The sequence below is a fragment of the Callorhinchus milii genome, unplaced genomic scaffold, assembly GCF_018977255.1.
Source record: "Callorhinchus milii isolate IMCB2004 unplaced genomic scaffold, IMCB_Cmil_1.0 Scaffold3, whole genome shotgun sequence".
Classification (NCBI taxonomy): domain Eukaryota; kingdom Metazoa; phylum Chordata; class Chondrichthyes; order Chimaeriformes; family Callorhinchidae; genus Callorhinchus; species Callorhinchus milii.
In genome coordinates, this window is record NW_024704744.1 from 49,959,483 (window position 1) to 49,983,884 (window position 24,402).

At 40.5% G+C, this 24,402-nt stretch overlaps 1 protein-coding gene across 1 annotated transcript in view; it reads left to right on the forward strand.

Moving 5' to 3' along the window:
• epha7 (eph receptor A7) overlaps window positions 1-7,695 on the forward strand; it is a 193,781-nt gene extending 186,086 nt beyond the window's left edge. The window contains exon 17 of the mRNA XM_042333027.1: window positions 5,793-7,695. Coding sequence (XP_042188961.1) covers window positions 5,793-5,907 — 115 coding nt within the window. The 3' untranslated portion in view covers window positions 5,908-7,695. The remainder of the gene's footprint in view (window positions 1-5,792) is intronic.
• The last annotated feature ends 16,707 nt before the right edge of the window (window positions 7,696-24,402 follow it).

Sequence of the window (24,402 nt, forward strand, 5' to 3'; positions counted from 1 at the left end):
ATAATATTTGATTTCCCTGTAACATTTTTAGTTGTTGAAGTAAAAGGCATTCATTCTTCTCTCTTACGTCTCCAGTGTTTTCTTTTCCTCTTCCTTTCCGACTCTTTCAAACTCAATTGATGTGTGGTGTTAACCCTTCACCATGGTGTATGTGCACCCTCCCAGATGGATGTGTCTCTCTGTCATGCTTAATTCGATTTAAGTCATTTCTCTTGGAGGATATTGTAACATTTAGATGGAGGATTGCCCTGTAAGAGCCTAATTATTTCCACTAGGTGTACATTGCATGGAGGTGTGAATTCCTAACAATGCACCATTGCGCTGTACTGTACAGTAGATGAGTAGCACACAAACCAACGTTTGTTACCACTCTGCATTGATGGCTCCAAATGTTTCAGTATAATGTGGTCACTCCGTTTCAATATGATATTCCTACTGATAATATGAACTACGTTTCATTCCATTGACTTTCCACCACCTTAAGATAAGGTTCCATACATATTTGTGTGGAACACTCAGTAGTTTTGTTTGGAGATTCGTAAGCCTGGTAATGGATTTCTGCAGGTGTCAGACATTTCAGATGACCAAAGAAAATAGTCTGATCAGTGTGGAATAACTCCAGATGAGTGAACATGTAACCATTTGGGAATTGTGACATGACTAAAACTAATTGGATCAGCCCCCATATAATTGGTTTAATTGATGCTTTTAGTACACCAGCAAAAAAGACGTACCGCTGTGCCAAACCAACATCAGAAATTGTAAAGGAGAATTAATACCGCCCAAATGCACCTTGACACCTGGAATGGATATTATCCGCATGGCAGCAGGTCTGTGTGAAACAACTACTGCTAGGCAGATTAGCGCTCACTCGTTCATTAACGAAGATGCAAATATGGATCAAGGGGGAAAAAAAGGAATTCTTTAGATAGGCTTGGGAACAAATGTATGAAAGAACAAGTTGTGAGATGAGAAATAAGAAAGATGAGGTTGTAAATGAAATAAACAGAATCGCAAAAGATTTAGAAATAGATTTGTTCCACAGTATTATCACTCTAGAAAGTATTTCTGTTCTGTATCAGATGGATGGGTTGCTTTTATGTTTATAGGTCCGTGAGGAAATAGTTATTTAAAAACCTGGTAGGCTGACTATCCTAAAAGCTCAGTTGGTAAAACTACTACCTAATGTGAAACTGATAGATAAACTGGGGAGGTTTTGATTTGAAACCTATCTTGTGTTGAAATAACTGAATCTCAGGTTGGCAGCAATCAAGGTGCTACAGTTAGCCTCAGTAGCTTTGGTTAGGGAAAAGGAAAAATAAGTCAGGATTTCCGCTCCTGATCATTGTCAAGTGACCCCTGTGAAAGGTGCCCGTGTGCGATGTCAAGCAATAACATGGTGTATCTGTGACATTGAAAATCTTATTTCGGCATGGATCAATGTGCTCAATTATGGAGGGTAGAAAATGAAGGGAAAAATTTGAGTGCTTAAATATTCAGAGATTGTGGCATTACATCCTTACAGTTATTTTTCTAAATGATGGGTGGAAGTAGAGGGAGCTAGCTGTAGCAGAAACTTTAAACTATTTATTTGACCACTGGTGCTGTTCCCAATTAATGGAAAAAGCTAATGTTTCAGTGAGGAAAATGTTCCCTGGTGGGAAAGTTACAGCATTCTTGGTGTTGGAAAGAAAATCACTTTTTGAACAGTACGGATTTGTCTTCCACAATAAATGGAGGGTACAATTTTCTACCTTCCAATAATAGTTTTGGATACCAGTTGTTTCACAAAGTGCTCTGAACAACAATGAAGGCATTTAATTGTAGCTACAAGCCAATTAATCCTAGTTAAATATATTTTCCGCTGTGCTGAGGCTTTCCAGACATGGGTTACTAATCATGGTTAGTGGTAATGCTTTGATCTACTCACAGAGCACTTTAGCTTTGGCAGAGTGTGTTGAGAACTCAGTAATTGCACAGCCGAAACTTACTCATTCCAATTCCTAAGTGGCTTTCGTAGAATTCAAAGAACATCCTGTTGAGTGTATAGTTCCTGAGAACAGCAAAATAAAAGTGTGTGTATTGAATGAATGTATCTTATTGATTAAGATTATGGTGGACACAATGGAACTGTCTATACTAACAATAATCATATAATAATATACAGCACTAACCTACTAACATACTGTTATGGTGAAATCAATGATTAACTCACTCCAAACAGTCTTGTTGTCTTTTATCATGTTCAGTAATTGCATCTGCAGTTTGCATAGATTAACTAATTCATATCTTTCCAAGTAATGGTTTTGACTTGGAGAGATGGATTTAGATAGAACAGTAAATAGACATAGATGCTGTGGAAATAAGAAACGGTAAAAAGAGATGCCATCTATTTCAGGCTGGTGTACATTCTTCATGAAATAGGGAATCTCAAAGCATTATGAGTATAACATACTTGTGAAAAACATCTGCACTTCAATCCCTTTTCTTTATATTGGAAGTCTCTTTTTTGAAGAATTCTTGGATTCTGCTAGGGAATAGCAATGCTGCAGAGAGTGCTATTTGTCAAGATTTGTCTCAGATATGCATTTCTTCATTTACTGTATGTACTTAGAGAAGTGCTCAGAAAGAAAACTCAGTAGAAAGCAATATTAAAGTAATTAAATGGCAGCCTCCATTTAAACGTTTGAAGCCCCATAGGATGGATAGTATAATATTGACTGAACCATCAAGCAGCATCCTGCCGGGAAACACTGACCTTTGTAAACCATTGTTACATAGGTTCCAGCAAATCCCAACAAGGATATTTATCTTTGTTTATTTTCCCTTCATGGACCATCATTGTCAGTCAACAAGAACAACAACAACAAGTTTCCATTTATAGAGCGCCTTTCACGTCGGGAGGACGTCCCAAGGCGCTGGACAGTTGGGTCAGGACCCGAGCAGGGGGGAAATCGTCAGGGTGATGGGAAGGAAGCGAGGGAGCGAGGAGGGGGTAGAGAGTCAAGAGGGGAGCTGAAGGCACGGTCAAAGAGAAGGATCTTGAGACCGGCCTTGAAGGAGGAAAGGGAGGAGGCAAGGCGAAGGCACTGGGGGATGGAGTTCCAGAGCCTAGGGGCTGAGAGGCTGAAGGCCCGGCCACCGATGGTAGGGCGGTTGGGGCGGGGGATGTGGAGCAGACCGGAGCCAGAGGAACGGAGGGTACGGGCAGGTAGGTAGGGAGATAGTAGGTCGGAGAGGTAGGAGGGAGCAAGGCCGTGAATGGCCTTGTAGGTGAGGATGAGGATCTTGAATTCGATCCTCTGGGGGATGGGGAGCCAGTGGAGGCGAGCGAGGGTGGGAGTGATGTGGTCCCGAAGCCTGGTGCGGGACAGTACACGAGCTGCAGAGTTCTGAATGACCTGCAGCTTGTGGAGGGAGGTGCCGGGAAGGCCGGCGAGGAGAGAGTTCCCATAGTCCAGCCTTGAGGTGATAAAGGCGTGGACCAGAGTTTCAGCAGCGTGAGGGGTGAGGTAGTGCCGTAGTCTGGCGATGTTTCGGAGGTGATGGAAGGCGGTGCCAGTTGTGGCGCGGATATGAGGAAGAAAGGACAGCTCAGGGTCGAACAGAACCCGAGGTTCCTGACTGGCTTTGAGAGGTGGAGAGTGCAGCCTTGGATGCTGATGCTGTCAGCGCCTGAGGTGCGGAGGCGCTGACACGAGCCAATCAGGAGGGCCTCAGTTTTGCGCACGTTGAGCTGTAGAAAGTTGTCTCTTGTACAGGACTCGATGTCGGACAGGCAGGCTGTCGTGGAGTTGAGGGTAGAGGAGGAAAGGTAGAGTTGGGCGTCATCCGCACATGTGGAAGTTAACCCCATGTCTGCGGATGATGTCACCAAGGGGGAGCATATAGAGGGTGAAGAGGAGGGGACCGAGGACAGAGCCCTGAGGGACACCGCACGAGACAGTGCGGGGGCTGGAGGAAAAGCCGTTTGTGGAAACAAAATGAAGACGGTGGGAGAGGTACGACCTAAACCACTCAAGGACAGGGCCTTGAAGGTTGAGGTGGGAGGACAAGCGGTGGAGGAGGATAGCGTGGTCGATCGTATCGAATGCTGCCGACAGGTCGAGAAGGACGAGGAGGCAGAGGGAGCCCTGGTCGCTGATGTCAAGATGTCATTGGTGACCTTGACCAGGGTGGTTTCTGTGCTATGAGCACCAAGGAAACCCGACTGAAGGGATTCGAATAATGCATGGGTGGAGAGGAAAGAGCGCAGCTGGGAGGCGACAACTCTTTCAAGGACCTTGGACATGAAGGGGAGGTTGGAGATGGGCCGGTAGCTTGATAGCTGCGACGCATCAAGGGAGGATTTTTTCAAAGTGGGAGTGATGTTTTTTAGGGGAATAGGAACAGAGCCAGAGGAGAGGGACAGGTTGATGATGCGCCTTGGGACGTCCTCCTGACGTGAAAGGTGCTCTATAAATGGAATCTTGTTGTTGTTGTTGTTGTTGGGGCAAGGAGGTGGAGCTGAGAGATAAGGAGTGGAGTGGGGATGGGGTCAAGGGAGCAGGTGGTGGGTTTCAGGGACAGGATGAGTTTGGTGACAGAGGGTGGGGAAACGGGTTCGAAGGTGTGTAGGGGAGGATGGGTAGGAGTCGGAGTGTGGGAGGGAAGGGGTGGGGGGTGGGTGGAAGTTGGAGGGGGAGTGACCGCGGAGCGGATTCTTGGGAGGTGTGGGGTTCCCAAAGCGATTAAGGGTGTTGCATCTGAAACCTTCAAACCTCCTTCACATTCTCTCAAAATGACCTTGTTGCAAGCTCATTATGAAGACATTGAGTACTGCAGGGCTTCCTTACTTTGACTGATTGGTTAGTATTACCATTCATATTTTAGCAGTCAAATAAATTGGTCTGTTACTGACCGATTTCAGTGTAAATGGCCATAATACCTGACCACAGAAACATTCCAGCACTGTATAAAAAAGCCAGCAGCACAATCCTGAAAATTGGAGGTTTGATAGAAAAATGATAAGACTTCAAGATGAAGGAAGAAATTGAATTGTAGTCAATAAAGTGAGGGTAATATTTACAAGTCAACTTAACCAAATCATGACGTAACAAATGAATTGGAAACCCTTCTCAAGAGCTTGCGGTTCTAATGAAAATTCACAGGAAGCTAAGTTATTTGTAAATTCTGAAATAAATAAACTGAATAAGAAATGTGGGTTATCAATTGTGATATTTCCAATTAGAATATTCAAGCCATTGATCAGGGGGACCCTGCTGTTCACAGTATTTGTAAGGTACCTCAAGGGTATTGTAATTGGAGAGTCTAGATTTTTAGTTAATATTGTGTGTGTGGAGAAACAGGATTTAAAGCGATAAATGTTTCACCATTATGTATGGTTGTATTTGGATAGGCAAATAAAATACTGTAACTCCCAACTTGATCCATAAAGTACACATCCAAATAGGTGACCCTATCATTTAGTAGAGCAGTAGTGAGAGCCCACATGTTGGAGGTTATTTTCCACTTGATGGGAAACTTACCAACTTGGCAGCATGCATGTATAAGGCATTTTCTCACAAATGTATTAAAGTGAAGAATAACTCCCATTTATTGTGTTCAGTTTCAGTCATTGCAGTCAATGTATCTGTAGTTTCATGCTATAGTTACACAATGTAACTGAATTAGGGATGGGAACATCGAAAGTATTTTTTATATGAATGAGCTATTGAAAATTTGAAAATCTCAAAATGCCATTGTGAGTTGAGTGATTCAATTTCTAACCATGCTGTTTTTCTGTTATACAGGGACGTGATGAGTTTGGGGATTACACTAGTAGGCCACCAGAAGAAAATCATGAGCAGCATTCAGACTATGAGAGCCCAGATGCTGCACTTGCATGGCACAGGAATCCAAGTGTAACAGATGTGTTTCCCTTAGTACAAAGGGAACAGACTTTTACAGAAATGTGGGGGAAAAAAGATGCCGTTTGCTGCTAAGTACTGTCTGTACCACCATTCCTTCCTGATAAGAATCAGAGAATCCAGGGAGATGTGTAGAGATGTTCTACAATATTCCCCTAGGCCATCTAAAGAACAAAAAGGACATAAATTAGGACACAGTATTGATGGTTGGAATATGCGCATTTTGAAGAAACTACTACCTGCAACATATAGAACTTTACATATACACCCAAAAAAACTGAGCGCTCTAACCTCCTTTTTGTCTACTGGGCTTTTTAAAAGTGTAAATATCTGTTACAAAGACTATATTTGTCAAAAAAATCAACACATTATGGTTGATCAATGAAACTATTTTCAAGATTTCTGCTTGCTGACTTATGTGGTTATTCAGCCATCTTCTCATTAATAGACTGCAATATTGGGTAGAAGCAAAAGAAGGTTACCTCTTTGCCCCGTCTGGGTTTTTATCAGTCTTTGACCTGCCTCTATCCGCATTACCATATTTTATCTGCTTAATGATTTAAAGTTAGTTGGTATTTCATACATGGTGCACTTAGGCCCTTTTAATTGGGTATGCTTTCCATTTCACTGCACTTGACCTTCCTAAGACTATTCAGTGTGATGAAACCATTTCTATAGTTTTCGGTAGAAAGTTTGCCATTTCCTAAGAAATTCATTGAGTTTATAAGAACCTTTATATAAATAAGCTGGATTGTGTGTGTAAAAAAAGGGGTAATATTTGTCAGATCACATTAGAATTTTCTGGCATAAATCCAATCTAACGGTCCACCGCCAAATTTGGCTGGATCGCATCAAAACCTCCCCTTACCTCAGCCAAATTGTTCTTCCACTCCGAGATTATCCTGGAGGCCAAGGACAACCCCCAGGCTCCTCTTCTCCACCACAAATTAACTCCTCTGCCCACCCTCCCTCTCCTCAAACTCCAAATGCCAGGAGACTTTCTCAAGTCAAAAATCGATGGGATCCAGTCTGCTGCCTCTATCCTTGCTACCACCACTGCCTCCCCACCTACTCCATGCCCATCTGGCCTCCAGTTAATCCCTCCCTCCACACTTTTGACCCCTTTTCCCTTCCCTCATCTCCATCATTTCCCAAATGAAGCCCACCGTCTGTTCCTTGACCCTACTTGTACACCTTTCCTTATCTCCCAGCTTGACCTACTTGCCCCATAATAACAGACATTGTCATCCTCTCTCTGTCCACTAGCTTTATTCCCACCTACTTAAAAACAGCCGTCATCAATCCCAGGCACAAAAAACCTTCACTTGCCTCTGTTCTCTAACTATGGTCCCATCTCCAACCTTCCTTTTCTTTTCTTTCCAAGATTCTGGAATTAGTTTTCTTCCCAACTTCAGACTTCCTCTCCCTATATAAACCCCATTAATTGGGTTTCCATGCTGTCGACAGGAAAGAGGCAGCCTTGGTCAAAGTTATAAAAGATATTCTGTCCATCTGTGACCAGGGCTGTGTCTGTTTCTTCATCGTTCTCAATCTCTCTACAGCCTTCGACACTGTTGACCACTCTATTCTTCTCCATTGCCTTTCCACTCAGCTCCACTTTCATAGTTCAGTCCTTGTCAGTGGTCAGGCCTTCAGCCTTTCTGTCCCATCCTCTGGACCTTCATCCCAGAATCCCTCCAGTTCACCTCCTGCCATGCCAACTTCAAGGCCTGACAGAAGACCTTTCTCTTTGATCGTGCCTTCGGTCATCCTCTCACCCCCTCCGCCCTTTGCCCTCCATCCCTCTTGATTCCAACCCCCAACTCAGGTGCCAACTTTTAACTGTCTGGCGCCTTGAAATATCCTCCCAACATGAAAGGTGTTATATAAATGCAATTTGTTGTTTTCTAAATACAAATACAGCTACAGCGACCCTCATAAAATGAAATAACAATAGTAATAATAAAAAGACATTAACAGTATAAAAAGAAAGGCTATTGTGTGCCTAATGAAAACAATCACTCTTTCTGCACTTCATAGATTTGACCAGTCCAAGACAAAGAATACATTGAACCTGTCAGTGAAGTGAATTGACAAATCCTGTGCGAATGTTAGGAAATTTATGTTCCAAATGAGCTGAGATTACAGTATATGGAATGAATGTGAAATTTCCTAAAGTTTCAAAATGTGGGCAGGTTGTGCATCCTTAACAGAATCTACAGATGAGATAAGTAATCTCCAATCACTCCAATCCCAGGAAACCTCAAGAAAAATCAATTTTTTCTTGAGCGAGTTGGGTTAAAATCCAGGTCCAATTCAAAATTCCAGATTTTTAAACTAATTTGACATGGGTAAAGTAACTAAAACAAAGGGTGTTGGCCTCTCAAGTCAACCAAAGTCAGAAGAACCTGAATTTTGCCAACCCAGATTTTTGCTCATTCATTTGCGGACATTGTGGCAACATGGCCTTCGTTGACTACAAGAGGATTCCAAAGAGAGGAGCCATTACGTTGCTTTTGATTGTGTAATGAAAGATCCCACGGATCAGATTGAAATTCCAGTCTCATTCATTGGCGTTGCAAGATGTGAACGCTTATATGTAAAAGCTGTAATTTATTTATACTGTCATTTTTTTACACAGGTCTGTCTGTAGTGAATTCAGTACACATTGAAAATGCACTATATTTTTCTATTTCACTTACAGAGAATCACAGACAACTCATTTATTTTCAGTTGTACATAATAATAATTTAAAAAATCCCATTTAGGACCAAAGAAGGTTTTAGATTAGTAAACAATGTCTAAAAAATAATCTGAAGAGATGACATTTCCTAAATTTTTCAAATCATTTGCTGTGTTTTTATAATTGTTTTTTTTTCACTTTTTTTGTTGTACATTCTATTATTTATTTGTTTTTAATTTAGGAACCAGTATAATTTCATGAAGATATTTCACCAGGATATGTTTTCTTCTTTTAACTTGGAATGTGTATAAATATTTTATTAGGGTTTTTTTTTGCTCTGTTATTCTGATGGTCTTATTTTTCAATTCTTTGTAAAAGACTGTAAATATATTTTTTTGGAAAGTACTTTCATGGTTCCCAGTGGTTTTATTTTGGTCAATTTTATTGACTTTTGCGACTTTTTATTTCGCTTTGTTTATCCTTCTGAAGTCTAAGTAATTATGTACTGTCATCATGAATAATTGTCTGACCACATTTGCCAGAGGCAATTTCTTCTGAATAAGCATGAATATTGGGTCAAGAAGTTTATGTTTGCTCATGTGCTGAAGTGTGGTTCCCTCCCCGTGCCCCCCCGACCCCACCGCCCACCACCACCCATCACTTTAGTGGAATTTTGTAAATGGATGGAGCCAAAAGAAGGTGGCCATGTCTCATACCACAGACAATGGAGCCATATCTTTCCCAATGAGATCTTTGTATTTCTGAAGTATCGAAAGATATTCCTTGGTCTGCAGCTTCATTGAAACCAGATGTAATCCCTTCTGTAAAATGGTCAACTTGATAATATTAATGACGGAAAAATACAGTGGTAAGACAGGGAGCACTGGTATGACGTCCAGGGAGAATATGAATTAGGAATAATCTGAGAAGAGCCCAGATATTACAGTGCAATTTGGGATATTCACAAATTAATACATCAGTAGCAAATCCTGCAGGTACGCTGATTTATCTCAGGCCACCAATCTGAAACTCTGTTTGGTCACTGAATTCATGTGGTGACTAATAGGTAAGAAGTATATTTAGACTTTACAGAACATAATTACTTGAGTGTGTCAAATATTAACACATGATTTCTTCGATGACTACACTTATTTTGCTTGCAATTGGGAAGCTCATATCTGCTCTGAATATGTTATCACTGGTGGTGATTTTGTCAAAACACATAACTGCACTTTGAAGAGCTTCAAAGGATTTACGTAAAGTCTACTTACAGTACAATACAAATTTACATTTATATAATGCCTTTCATATCAGAAGAACATCCCAAGGTACTGGACGGCAGAGCAGGGTGGGTTGGTATGGTTTGAGGAGGTTTGAGAGATTTAAAGATTAGTATGAGGATTTTGAACTTGATCATCTGGGGGATGGGGAGCCAGTGGAGCCAGGCAAGGATGGGGGTGGATAAGCTATTGGAGCCTAGTGCAGGAAAGGACATGAGATGCAGAGTTCTGGATAGTCTGCAGCTTCTGAAGGGGAGAGGCGGATAATCTGGTGAGCACAGAGTTGGCATTATCTAGCCTGATGATGATAAATGCATGGATTATATATTGTAGACCTACGCAGCATTGTGAAGCGATACAGTACACACACTCTCAAACAGCCACACACACAGTGCCACACACACACACAAAAGAAGGTATGAAGTGGATGACTAATTTTATCTGGGGGATTGTTGGCCAGGACACTGGTAAGGACAGTGAGGACATGCACGGTGCCAAGGTGAGAAAATGGATACATCTATCTGGGGGAAATCAGACCCATCACATCAACTCTGCACTGATGGGAAATCTCACATATTCTTGCACATTAAGATTTCAGATAAAGCAAATCATTGACAAGGCTTGGTTTACTCCTTTACTTGAATCAGTAAACCAATCTTGTTATCTGCACACAATTGCCCTACGCTCACATTGAGTAAACATACCTCTGCTGCTGCCGGGGCTGCACCTGACCTGAGAGTGATCGATAATAGTAATGATAATAATAATGCCCATAATAGGAAAATATTGCATTTCCCTGTGTTTATGAAATGCACAAAACATTCAGGGGGGGCGAAAGTATCCAAATTTTAAGCAATGATACATTCCTGGGAGCCCACGACTATTTTCAGTACGAGTCGGCTAAGTGACTCAAGCCCCTGTGGCACTCAGATTGACCCTGTTTTCAAAGCATTGTGTGATATATTGCCAGATATGACTGATATTCAAGATAACCTTGAGATGATGAGCGAAAATATATCTTTAATGTCCTCTGTATCTTTTCTCTTTATTCATTTGTCTTTCTTATTTGAAAAGACTGCAAAGAGCATATTCTGTTCAGAAATGCTGCACTGAAAATACCATGTTTCACAGAAGATTCCAGGTGATGATCGAATCTCTGAAATGTTGCATTTTCAGCCATTTTCCCCATTGAATGCAACAATTAATTAAAAATGCTTGAACAGCTCGTGTTAGATTCTGGCTGTGAAATGAAAATGGCCATGCATTGACAAATGCTATTTTATGCCTCAGTAGATGTGAGGTACAAGAAACACAAAGGATGCATACAATTGCTACTCTGCAGCTATGTTAATCTGTCACAATACGCAAGTAATAGAATTGACAGCCTCTGCAATAACACAAAATACAGTCTAAAAATGTATTTGCGTATAACTGGACATGTTTGTTTGCACAGCGTGCATTAATTCTCATGGTTCTGCCACTTGAATTTATTCTTTTATTGCATTTTAATAGCATTAGTAGTTTGTGAATCTTACAATATCCCTCACGACACTACAGCAATCCCACAGGCCCCTGACTGTCAGAGGATGATGGCTTTATTCTGGAAAAATATTCTACTCGAGTGGGTGGAGCCTGGCTTAGTAGCAATCAGTAGGCTTTTGAATATCATTTCATTGCATGCATCGCATCAGGGATGCAGTTTGTTCTATTACTCAAAGGATGCAACACACTGGGCTACTTGTTCCAAGCTACATGTTACATTGTGGCTTATCTAAAAGTAACATTGACAATGTAAAGTTTACCCCTACAAATAAGAAACAACATTAATCTATACCCCAGAATTCAGAACCAATTATGTGCATCTTAGAACCATTGCCATTTGTGGATTTAATATTATATTCTGAAGATCTCCAAACAATTGTGAAGAAAGTGATGTTTTAATCAAACGTCACATATTGGTTTTATCTTCTTTGTTTTCGGTTGAATTGCAGTGTTGCAAAGGCAACAAAAGAAACTCCCAGGGAATGTTCTTAAAGAGTCACTGCCATTACAGTATTACTAAACCTTTGAAAAATCAAAATTGTTCCAAAGATTTAGAGGCAAACTTTGCTTTTTTCTTTCAATTTCTCAGAAATACTGATGATAAATGGGTTCAGCTTTCTGCTCCGTGCCACTTGATATTGTACCCGTTCTATGCAAATTGGCTTTGTGCCATCAATTTGCGGTGTGTTAAATATTGAAATTCAAATGTTGCCATAGCCGTAAAACATCAGCAGCCATTATTAAAGGAGGTCCGCAGCTTTAGCACATTCTATTAATAAGTTTAAATGCAAATTTTCTTTGCTTATTCTGCCCTAACGGGATTTTCTTTTAATTACAGTAGATTTATGAGGAATTGATTCCCTCTGATTCACACAATCCCACCTCCCTTACACCCTACCTCTGGCTCAGTCAAAGTGGCAGATGCGAACAGAAACCTAGCACATTTGTCAATGTGTCACTGACTGCCAGAGAAACAGAGTCAGGCTGCAGATGATCAGAAACGTCCTGTGATAGTCCCCTCATCGTGCCCAGTTTGAAATTTGGAGTCCTTGTATGGACCGCTTGTAATTACTTTTTCAAAAACATATTTTATTTGGTAGATTGTCAGTGCTGATTTCAGTGATTTTATCTCTTAACAATGCTAATATAGAATCCTGCTTTTTGATGCACATTATTAAAGATCACTGTGTTTCTGTATTACTGTATAAACAGCACTATAATTCATGCCCCTAATCTCTTCTTTCAGAATAATAGCATTATTAGACAGAATTGCATACTTCAGAATAAGCAACAAGTACAGCCTTCACTGAGCTTTCACATTTGAACTCCTCCGCGGCCTCACCGCACCATACATCTGCCATCTCCTGCAACCGTACTGGCTCCCTTTGCTCACAGTCCTGCTTCATTTCCCCCACCCAATTTGCCACACCATCAGATGGTAAAAAAAAGATTCTTATGTTTTTATTATTAAGTGGGATCTCTCTGCAGTTAGGCGCACTTACAGGAAGATGATAGTCCTGGTTAAAGCAGATTATAGCCAAATTAGTTCTTTCTGATGGGCTGAGTGATCAGATGCCTGAGCCAAGCAGATTCACAGTGCTCTGAGGCACTGTTGATGGTAGACCAGTCTTACTTACTCATCAATTTGACTTGGAGAGATCAACATATCACTGGGGATTATAATTCTCATCACTCGATTCCTAATAACCCTGAAAACTAACACACTTATCACAGGATGAGCCCAGACAGACAAATACAGTAGTAGGAAAAGTACTAATGTCTCATACTGGTAAGCTCCACATTTGTAACTGCTTAAATTTCAGCTGTACCCTTAGTGCACACTTTGGATTCTCTAATGCCTTGGCTTCAGCCAGCCCTCCCCAGTGTTTTCCGGGCTGAGGGAAGCAGAGCATGTCTTTCTAGGAGGATTTCAAATCCCAGGACTGGCAAACGCTGCTTCTGAGAGTTTTAAGTAACTGGAAATCAACGTTCTTAATCACAGCGAGGGGTTTGCATGCATTTTAGAGTCACAGCTGGCATGTAGTAAAGATAAAATAAAGAGATCACCAAAAGGCTGAGGTCAGAAAGTAATTGAAACATTAAAACCCTGTTTATATTGACAAAACACAAAATACTGCAGATGCTGGAATCTGAAACAAAAACAGAGAGAGCTGGGAAAAATGGAAGTTTTACCTGCACCCAATGTGGAAGACTGCTTCAAAGTCACAAAGAAACAGTTGATTCATGTGGGTAGCTATGGAATACATGCTCTTGCATGATGTCACTGCTCCCTAAGACAAAATGAAGACTTTGAACAAATTAATTTTGACTTCATCTTCAAACAATAATGGCACGATATAATTACATTGTAGGAATAGCTTAAAAGAATATTATTTTCCTTATCAGGTAACTACAGATTTAAATAGACTTTGGGCCTCTAACCTTCACTATTTCCTTCTGACTTTATAATGACTGTGTTGCCTGGCTTTAGCACAATGCTAAATCTGCTTTGCAATGTATTTATTAACATACATAAGAAAAAAATAAGTGATTTAGAAATGTGACACAATGCAGGAAATCCATCCCAGTGTCCATTCGAGTGATCCCTTCCTTCACCTCCTCGAAGGTCCAACTCAAGACCTTACTCTTTCACCGTGTCTTCAATCATCTTCCCATCCCCACACCATTGGTCCCGACCCTTTCCGAATCCAACCCCCAGCTCAGATGCAAAACCTCAATTGTCCTGTGTCTTGTAACATCCTCCCTATATGAAAGGCACTATTCAAATGCAATTTCTTGTTGCTGTTGTGTTAATATTAATCTCACCCTTTAAGTGTCGGTCTAGCTCAGTTTATAGAATGCCTCACACATGAGTCAGACGGTTGTGGGTTTAAGTCTCACATTGGACACTGAACAATAACAACAACAAAATTACATTTGTATAGTGCTTTTCCCATCGGGAGGACATCCCAAGGTGCTGGACCATTAGTGTTTCAGACCCGAGCTGGGGAATCAGGATCGGGAGGTTTTAGGTTATAATAATCTATGCATTTGATATAACGCTTTCCACATATTCGAGATGTCTCAAAGTACTTCACCAAATACACCGTAAAGTGAATTGATTGTATATTTGTGGGCGAAATGCAGCAGCCAATTGCGCACAGCAGTGTCCCACAAACAGTTGTGGGTTGAAGTGACCAACTTATTATTGTTGTTTTTTTGAGGGATTATTATCAGGTGTGTGGAGTAAGGAAACTTGCTCAAGATTTTGCCCTGCCAGGAACTTAACCTGGATCTCTTGCTTGAGAGGCGAGTGCACTAACCACTGAGCTATGGGACTCCACACTCCAGGTAGGGGGCAGGAGGGTGACCAAAAGAACAGTCGAAGAGGAGGGTCTTGAATGAGGCAAGGGAGGGGGCGAGGCAGAGAGATTGCGGGATGGAGTTCCAGAGAGTGGGGGCAGAATAGCTGAAGGACTGCCCGCAAATGGTGGGGAGGGAAGCCATGGAGGGCTTTGAAAGTGAGGACCAGGATCTTGAACTGTATCCTCTGTGTGATGGCAAGCCACAGAGTCGGGCGAGGATGGAGGTTATAGAGTCGCGGAGCCTGGTACAGGAGAGGACACAGGCTGCAGAGTTCTGGATGATCTGAAACTTATAGAAGGAGGAGTTGGGGAGACCAATAAGCAGTGAGTTTGCATAGTCGAGCTTGGATGTTATGAATGGGTGTATGAGGGTCTCGGCAGTCTGCGGTGTGAGACAGTGGCGGAGTGGGGCGATGTTGCGGAGGTGGGGGAAGGCAAAGTGGATCACGGCACGGATGTGGGGTAGAAAGAACAGTTGAGGGTCAAACAAGACGCTAAGGTTCCAGACTGGCTCAGTGAGGTGGAGTGTGCATCCTTGGATGGAGATGCTTCCAGTGCCTGAGGTATGGAGGCGCTGACAGGAGCCAATCAGGAAGGCCTCGGTCTGGTTGACGTTCAGCTGTGGAAAGTTAGCTCTCATCCAGGACTGACAATCTGACAGGCATTCTGTCAGGACAGCAGTGGTCCTGGAATCGAGATTGGAGGCAGAGAGATAGGGTTGGGTGTCATCCGCATGCATGTGGAAATTGACCCCATTTCTGTGGATAATGTCACCAAGAGGGAACATATAGATATTGAAGAGGAGGGGACCAACGACAGAGTCCTGAGGAACGTTGCACGAGACAATGCGCGGGCTAGAGGAGAAGTCGTTTGTGGAGATGAAGTGGAGATGGTGTGAGAGGTAGGATCTGACAGATTCCAGGCTGGCACATCAGAGGGCCTATTTGCACAAATTAGCTGTGTTCATCTACAAACATACAGTCGTTAAAAATTCTGAGATATTTTGATGATTTGATAGGTACTATATCAAATGCAAGCATTATTATGAACTTTTAACATTGCTGACAAAATTAATAATAAAAAACAAATACATTGCCTCATTAAGTCTAAATTATAGCTTTTGTTTTAACACAATGTGTAATGTTAAATGCTGTTATGCAGACAAACACAACAATTATTCTGCAACTGCAAAATCACACATACAGCAATGAGCTATTAATTTTTTTTAGATGAATTTGGATGCGGGCACCGTGGAGGACTCTATTCTTCTCTTACAAACAGTCTTTATGATAAGTAACATCTAACTAGCATTGCAAATGGGATCTGGGTTTAACGTTCGTCCAAAGAATGTCAACTATAACAATTCAGGGTCCCGTAGTACTCTACTGAAGTGTCAGCCTGGATTATCAGATTAAGTCAAAGCATAAGGCTAAAAGCGTTCCATCAATCTGATCTTGATCTCAGCCTTTCAGTACATGAATCCAGAATTTTGGTCAACAAGGTGTTTATTAAATGAGTCCTAGCATTGTGGCCTTTACTATACTTCCAGGTAACCCATTCCAGTCATCAGTGTAAAGCAATTCTTTCTAACATCTGTCCTAAAAATACCCATGACAATCTTAAACTTGTGCCTTCTTAAAATGTCTGATGAATCTCCTTTTTTAGGGTTCAAGAGGATAACCAGGGCAGGCCTAAGAAAACAAAAGCAGATAGAACAAAAGATACAGGGGTGATAGTCATGAATTCTTCTACTCACTGATAATATATTGATCCTTTTGGTGCTAATCAGAATTTGGGGATGAAAATTGCATTGTTTCTTAACAGATTCAATGTGATATTTACCACATCAAATCAGTTAAGAAATATTGTAATTTTACTGGATTCAATGTGACAATTATCACATTGAGTCTGTTAAGAAACAGCGCAATTTGTACCCTTAAGTTTCACGTTTTGCAACGATTGCAATGGCATGTATCCAGCTTTGGTTGTACCATTGCTGTGGTCCATTTTCCTTGGTGGAGTATGAAGGCTTATCCTATCTGATAGAGAATGAACAAGCAGATGGTGCAGTGTCCTAAAATCCTGGTTATTTACATTAGGAATCTTGGGTCCAAATGCAGCCCAAGGATGGGCAACAGAAGGTCAAATTTTTTGACAGCTGTTAAGATTCACAGGTGAAAGGATTTCCAGCAACCCCTGCCCCTGTGGACATGATACCACGGTGATACACTGCCCACAGAAATCAACTACTTGCTAAACAAACATGCCAGACAGTACCATAGAGAAATCATGTCGCTTTCTGCACAAACTGAACAGCTGCTGCGATCAACCCATCGCTGCAAGAGGAAAGAGAATTAATTCTTTATTTTTTTTAAAAATGCTTCCTTTTGATGTGTCAGGGTTAACAACAACAACAACAACTTGCACATATATAGCACCCTTCACGCAGGGAAGTGTCTTAGGGCGTTTAACAGTGGTGGAGCCTGACTTCGAGCGGGGGAGGGGAAGGTGACTATGCATACAGTCAAAAGGAAGGTTTTCAGGCTGGACTTGAAAAAGGGGAGAGAGGGGGCAAGGCAGAGGGATTGAGGGAGAGTGTTCCGGAGTGGAGGGTGGAGTAGAGGGTGCGAGGGACAAGCAGGAGGCCAGTGCCAGTCGAGTGGAGGCACCAGGTGGATTGGGGAGTGAGGAGCTCGGAGAGGTAGGGAGGTGTCAGGGAGTGAAGAGATTTTAAAACGAGTGTGAGGATCTTGAAGTCGATCCGTCTGCTGATGGGGAGCCAGTGGAGCCTGGCCAGAACTGGTGAGATGGGGGTATGGGGTTTGGTCCGGGTAAGCATGCAGGCAGCAGTGTTCTGATTGAGCTGGGGAGACCGTCGAGGAGTGTTTTTGAGGTATAACAACTGTTTGTGGGACACTGCTAAGTGCAGTCTCAATACGGAGCAAAAGAACATAATACTAACAATCCTTGCATTTGATTTAGCACCTTATCATGTCATTGAGACATCTCAAAGTGTTTCACAGAATATATTGTAAAGTGAACTGACTGTGTATTTTGTGTCCCACAAACAGTTGTGGATTGAGATGAACAATAGAACTACAATAAATCTACTCCCTTTAAGGCTGCAGGATTTGTAACATTACCTCAATTTGTATCCAGCAAAGACCCAAAATACCATATCCCATGGTATTTTGTTTGCCCACAAAAAACAGTTACTTCACTTTATAGTGAAAACCCTGTAAAGAATTTTGAGATGTCCTCCCTATGTGAAGGGTGCTATATCAACTGTAAAGATAATTATTATTATGGTCTTAAAATATACGTTTTTGAACAGAATTCTGGAACTTTTTAAAATTTAGCTTCATTTTTTAATTTACTGCATTTAAGATTTTTTAAAGGTTTGTGTGACAGCAATTTTGAAGGAAATAATCTCAAAGCTGAGACCATGTGAAATGTTGAGTCTTTGATGTCCCAGTAGCACACACAATCACAGCCTCAGCATACTATACTGTGTCACTGGGATTATTTCACCAATTGAACGGCATGTGGCAGATCCATTATTTAAAGGAACTGTACTACTCCATCTTGCTCAGTTCATTGTTGCTGCTGCATGATGATGTATGGTCCAACTTATCTAATGCTCCACTTTATTCTGGGTCACATATTACTTTGTCATTTACTCCAGCATTGTAGCTACAGAGTATAAAGGTTAACAAAAATGCTCCAAGATTCATAAACTCCTGACTCATTCTGGAGAAACACTGTAACACATATAAGTGTAATGTCAAAGTTGCCATTTTTTGGATGAGACGTTAAAAATGAGGTCCACCTGCCTGTTCAGGTGAACATTAAAGATCCCATTCCATTATTTAAAAATAGGAGGGAGTTTCTCCCGGTATCCTGGCCAACAATCCCCCAGATAGAATTCATCACTTACTTTGTGTCTGTATTGTGACATTGCTCTGTGCAAATTGGCTGCCGAGTCCACCTACAAATACAGACACTAACTTTACAGAAACTTTGCAAATCACTTTGAGGCATTGTAGGAATAATATCAAATACAAGTCTTATTGTCATTATTTTGGCTGTGTAGATTATACTGTTTAGAAGGGATGCACAGTCGTAGCAGAGTAAGCATAATTGTGCCAACATAGTGAACTGGCATAACAGCAGTTCAACAATTATGATCAAGTCTAGTGATTATATGTATAGTGATTATATATATATCAAGTCTAGTGATTACATTATATGCTAATTGCTAACACTACTGATCTTTTCATAACGCTAATGTTAACAACTGAGGCAGGACTGAATTGCCGACATGCTATATGTCCAACAATTCATAATAAAAAGTTTGCCTTTAAAATACATAGTCACTACACTTTATCATGTGAAGCACTTTGAGACTTTTTCCTGACATATAAAACGTAATATCAAATGTAAGGATTAACGTTTTATTACTTCTTCATTGGTGGGATTGATTGCAGTCTCCCATAACTCGTCAGATCTGTTTCTCATTCCTTTTCTGGGAATGTTCTCATTCCTTTTCTATCCTCTGTTGTCCCTTAAATTAAAATCAGAGGAGTGATGTATCTGATCGACAGTAAACTTACCACCATGGGCAGACAACCAAATATTATTCTCAATTGGTCAATAGATGTGTTGAAGATCGGAGAATTGCTTCTCACCCATTACAGTCCACTCCCTTGATATGTTTTGCTGATTCAGGATTTGTTTTAAGCACATTTTATACGCTTGTATGTATAAACAACAAATATATTGGTTATCTGCCATAGCTGTCCATCCCACCCACCCAGACACTGAAATATTCTAAAAGGCTCTTACTTTTCCATTCCACACAGAACTTAAAACAGCTGGGCATTTTCAGAGCTATTGTATGGCTTCTAATCTCCTAAGGAGCTTAGTAATTTTGTTGAATAAGTGCAAGAAGGAGGGAATTGAATGTACCTCAGCTATTGTGTACCTGATAGAGAAGACCGGACATGCTCACAGTGAAAGAGTTTATAAATGAACACAATTCCTAGAACGAAACAATAAAGTGGAATTAGTAGAAGTTCTTTGTGTACCAGTGACAGAATTAAGCGTGGCTTGCATGTACTCTGTGTGACATATATTGGAGCTTGCAGCATTAATTGGATTAGTTTGACGGTAGCTTGTTGGAAAGTATGGCTGAATTCAGACATATCACTGGAACTAGTTCAGATCAGGATCGTAACATTTAAATTTATGTGCACTTACTTCATATTGCAGACAGTATTATGTTACCAATGAGTGATTGTCAGCCTGATTCAGTCAGCAGAATTGAAGGCCACAAGATGGTAGTTTGTGCTCCCTGTCAGTATCTTAGTAAGGGAGGATTTCTGCATCACAGCTAATTTGCTTAGTTTGAGGACTGGATAATTCAAAACTAGCAGTGAAATCAAAAACAGGTTTCAGTGCTGAAAGATAAATGGTGTACAATGGGCTATTCTAAACAAAAAGTCAATAACATTTATCTCCTGCTCTTGATTACACCTCACCAAGTGTGGACTTGGAAAGTGATAATAATAATAATATAACAATAATGAGCAATTTTATCTAGAGGGTTGTCAGCTGGGACACCAGGAGAAATAGATATTTAACATCTCGTTTGAAGGATGACAACACTGACAATGAAATGCTTCCCCAGCGAGGCCAGATTGATTCGAGCCCATCCAATGCATCCTTTTAAAACACAAATGATCGTGAACATGTGGAGGCAAACAAAATGCTTCAGTATAAATCTATAGTTCGTCTTTCAAATGTTTTTCCTCTGCATAATGCTGACAGCTGGCATCCTTGATTGGAGCTACAAACTAAACAGAGGTATCTGAATATCTCATTGCAGCAAACTAGTTGGGATGGATTAGTATGTCTTGTGTCTCCAGTAGATTAATGGGGAAAGGAAAGGTAAACAATGTACATCTGATAGGTTGTGTAGAGAGAGAAAGGGAGTTAAACCTATAGTTACGACTCATTTCATGAACTCAAACTCAGAAGAAAGTGAGCAAAGAATTTAGTTTAGAGATGAGAGGGAAATGATAGCAGAGTGGAGAAGAGAGAGAAAAAACAAGAGAGGGAGACAGAAATAATCAGGTAGAAAGAAGAGAGAAAATAGAAATAGCATAGAGAGAGGGAGGAAAAGGAGTAAGGACAAAAGAGAGGAGGAAGTGAGGACAAAAGAGCAGGATTATGATACAGAAAAAATAAAGTCTGCATAGTGCGATTGTGATGGGAAGAGAAAGTTCAACTGAGTGAACATTTATGTATGTTTTTTACTTCAATTTTGTTTGCCATGACATTTTAAATGTCATTATTTCCTGAAAATGTCAGCTGTGAGATAGAGGCACCAGGTGACAAATTCAGATCAGAATGAAAATATGAAGGACAAAATGTCATCTTTCGCATCTCCATGAGAGCAGGACAACCCTTAAAGCTGTGTGCCTGAAAGTTGGAACTCAAGCATGGCACAATTAGAAAGTAGATTTCTTTAGGAATATATTAATGCAAAGATCGGGAACAACCCAAACATTGAAAACCTAGAAAATTCAGTGAAATTAACATTTCTGTTGACAGAGGAATGAAGGATTTTTACTCTCCTTGGTTTATTTCCCTTCCTGTCTGGAGGGTACTGTCATCTGCATTCTTGCAGATGACAGTACCCTCTAACTTGTCCAAATGTGTTGACTTCCAAATCTGTTGATAAGCAAAATACACAGTCACTTCACTTTATAGTAGTTCCTATGAAGCATTGATTCTTTCAAGAACAAATTATATAGATGCCTGTAAGGAAATAATATCTCGGGATACAATATATAGTTTGGGATACGACATGTCATGTCACTGCCAGGATGGTGAAAGGCAAATTCTTTAGACCTTGGTCTTCTATCGTGTGGCAAATTCTTATGTTCTTATGTTCTTAAGCAATTTGAGATTTTTACAGATGTGAAAGGCGCTATATTAAACACAAGGTTTATATTACATTTTTCCAGAATGTGGATAGTAACAATAATTATCAGCGATAATAGTTATCATCACATGTATTTTTCCATCAAACACTGAAATGCTAGGCATTAGAGTACTATTTTCACCAGAGCATTAGCAGAATATTCTTGATTTCCAGCACCTTGGAATGTGAAAGGTGAAATTTGCAATTTCTTGTTGTTGGTAATTGAACTATCCATTATTATAATGGGGTGTGGAATCCTGTAGCTTAGTAGTTTCGCCCACAAATATATGGTCAATTCACTTTACAGTATATTCTGTGAAGCGCTTTGAGACATCTAGAAGACGTGAAAAAGCGCTATATCAAATGCAAGGATTATTATTATTATTATAGAGCACTCGCCTCCTAAGTAAGAGGACCTGGGTTCGATTTATGGGCAGGGCAAAACGTTGGACAAGTTTCCTTACTTCACACACCTCTGTTTACCTAGCAGTAAGTAGGAACCCGGTTGTTAGTCGATTGGTGGATTGCTTTTCCGGGGGTAATAAGTCCTTCAAAAAAGTAACAATAATAGTAATTTGGTCACTCAATCCTCGACTTTGTGGGACATTGCTGTCACATAGTATATTCTGTGAAGTGCTTTGAGACGTTTCGATGATGTAATACGGCGTTGTAGTAAATGCGAGGATTATTATTATTATATACAGTAAACCCCGGGCCCAAAAGCAAAAAATGTTTTAAACATTTACGCAAGTTGTTTGCAGATTCCCATTGACCCACTCTTCTATCGTACTCCCCCAACTCACTTCCTAGCCTTGAGTGGCCAGGGATATCCACTTTGACTCAGTTTGAATCCTACGAGTAGAAGACAGTTTATTCATTGTCTTCTACTCACAGGATTCAAACAATTACAATGCTGGTACCACTGAAAAAAGCTGGCGCCAAACAAGATGGTAAGTGATGATACCGGCATTGCAATTACGCTTAGCCGGAAATTCCGCTCACCCCCAACCCCCCAATCATCGGCCCGGCTCGCTGGTGTTTTAGTCTATGCTACTTCAAAGATATTTGTGCTGCAGAAATACAAAGGGAGGCCAGGCTTTGTCAGATATTAAAACAGTACCAGTTTAAATACCCAATGGGAAAAGGTATCCAGATGTCTCACTGTCATTACCAATGAAAACACCACAAATGTATCTGATGAAAGAATGATACTGAAACTCCCCACTATAAGTTCACAGATTTCTGACTGTCAGAGATTACAAGGAACCGGTCAGGTGTAAGTAATTTCAAAACCACTCGATTATTGTGGTGAAAATGAATAAATTTGCCCTCGGTCAAAAAAAGGAATATGAAAATGAATAAAAGATAACTCCTCTTTGTCCCGCTCCACTTGTCCAGCAGATCAACCAGGTAAAATGTACATTTTTGGAGAAATGGTCAGCATTTTTACATTCAATGACCCAAATGAACATGAAATTTGTGTTCCTCCAAATATCCAAAACGTTGATTCGAGTCAACCCAAGCCAGTTCTGGTTCAGAAAATGTTTTGTCCCTCACCCCAGCTCAAATAAAGTTCAATTCATCTTAGATATTTAGAGCCCAGAAAGATCTTAAGATCCAACGCTTGTTTTATTCAGATGTCTTGAAGCAGTAATGACTTGGCGCTGTTGGAAAGATATGGCAGCCATGAGCCTTAGACTCTTTGCATTCATTCCAGCTTAATCTTTTGTTCTCAATAAAACTTTGATTGAAATCAAACCGCTTTGCACACTTATTCTACAAACAAAATCAAGATTGAATTAGTTTCACGTTGATTTGATCAACTAACAAGGACATCTCAGGCCAGTCTCTTTACAGCAGCAACAATTCCCCATCAATAAGAACAAGGTGGAATCATTCCATCAGATATGACCTTGTCGTATTTCACTTTAGACCAATGTCTCTTTTTCTTAACATCTGTTTACTAACCACAGGAGAGACAAATGCACCTGGCTCTAAAAAAAATACAGATACATGTTAGAAATGAAAGCACCATAGGAGATTAAACCTTATCATTTCACGATGCATATTAATGTCATGGTGTAGATTCCCAGATATGATGTACCTCTATGGAGCCAGTTTGTTTTGGAAGGGGTTTTATACTGGAGGCCAGGCTTTAACCAAATAAATTGCTCATAAAGCAGTACAGATACATATTAACATTGCAAGCAACATGTGAGATTAACCTTTAATAAACTATCCAGTGTATTACTAAAAATGTACTTCTTTGGCTGTGCTTTGAATCATCTTTTCCCTCCCCGCTCCTCTTGACTCCCACCCCCAGCTAGTAGTATCAAGTGCTTTGAGTCATCTTCCTGACGTAAAAGCATTATATGAATGTAAATTATATTGTAATAATAATAATAATAATTCTTGCATTGGATATAGTGCCTTATCACGTCATCGAGATGTCTCAAAGCGCTTCACAGGATATACTGTAAAGTGTAGTGACTGTGTGTTTTGTGGGAGAAATGCAATAATAAAAATAAATAAAAAAGACCTCAATTGTATTGTGTATTTCAGGTTATAGATTCCCAGAAATAGTGTACCTCTGTAGAACTAGCTTGTTTATATGTTTGTGTGTGTGTGTGTGTGT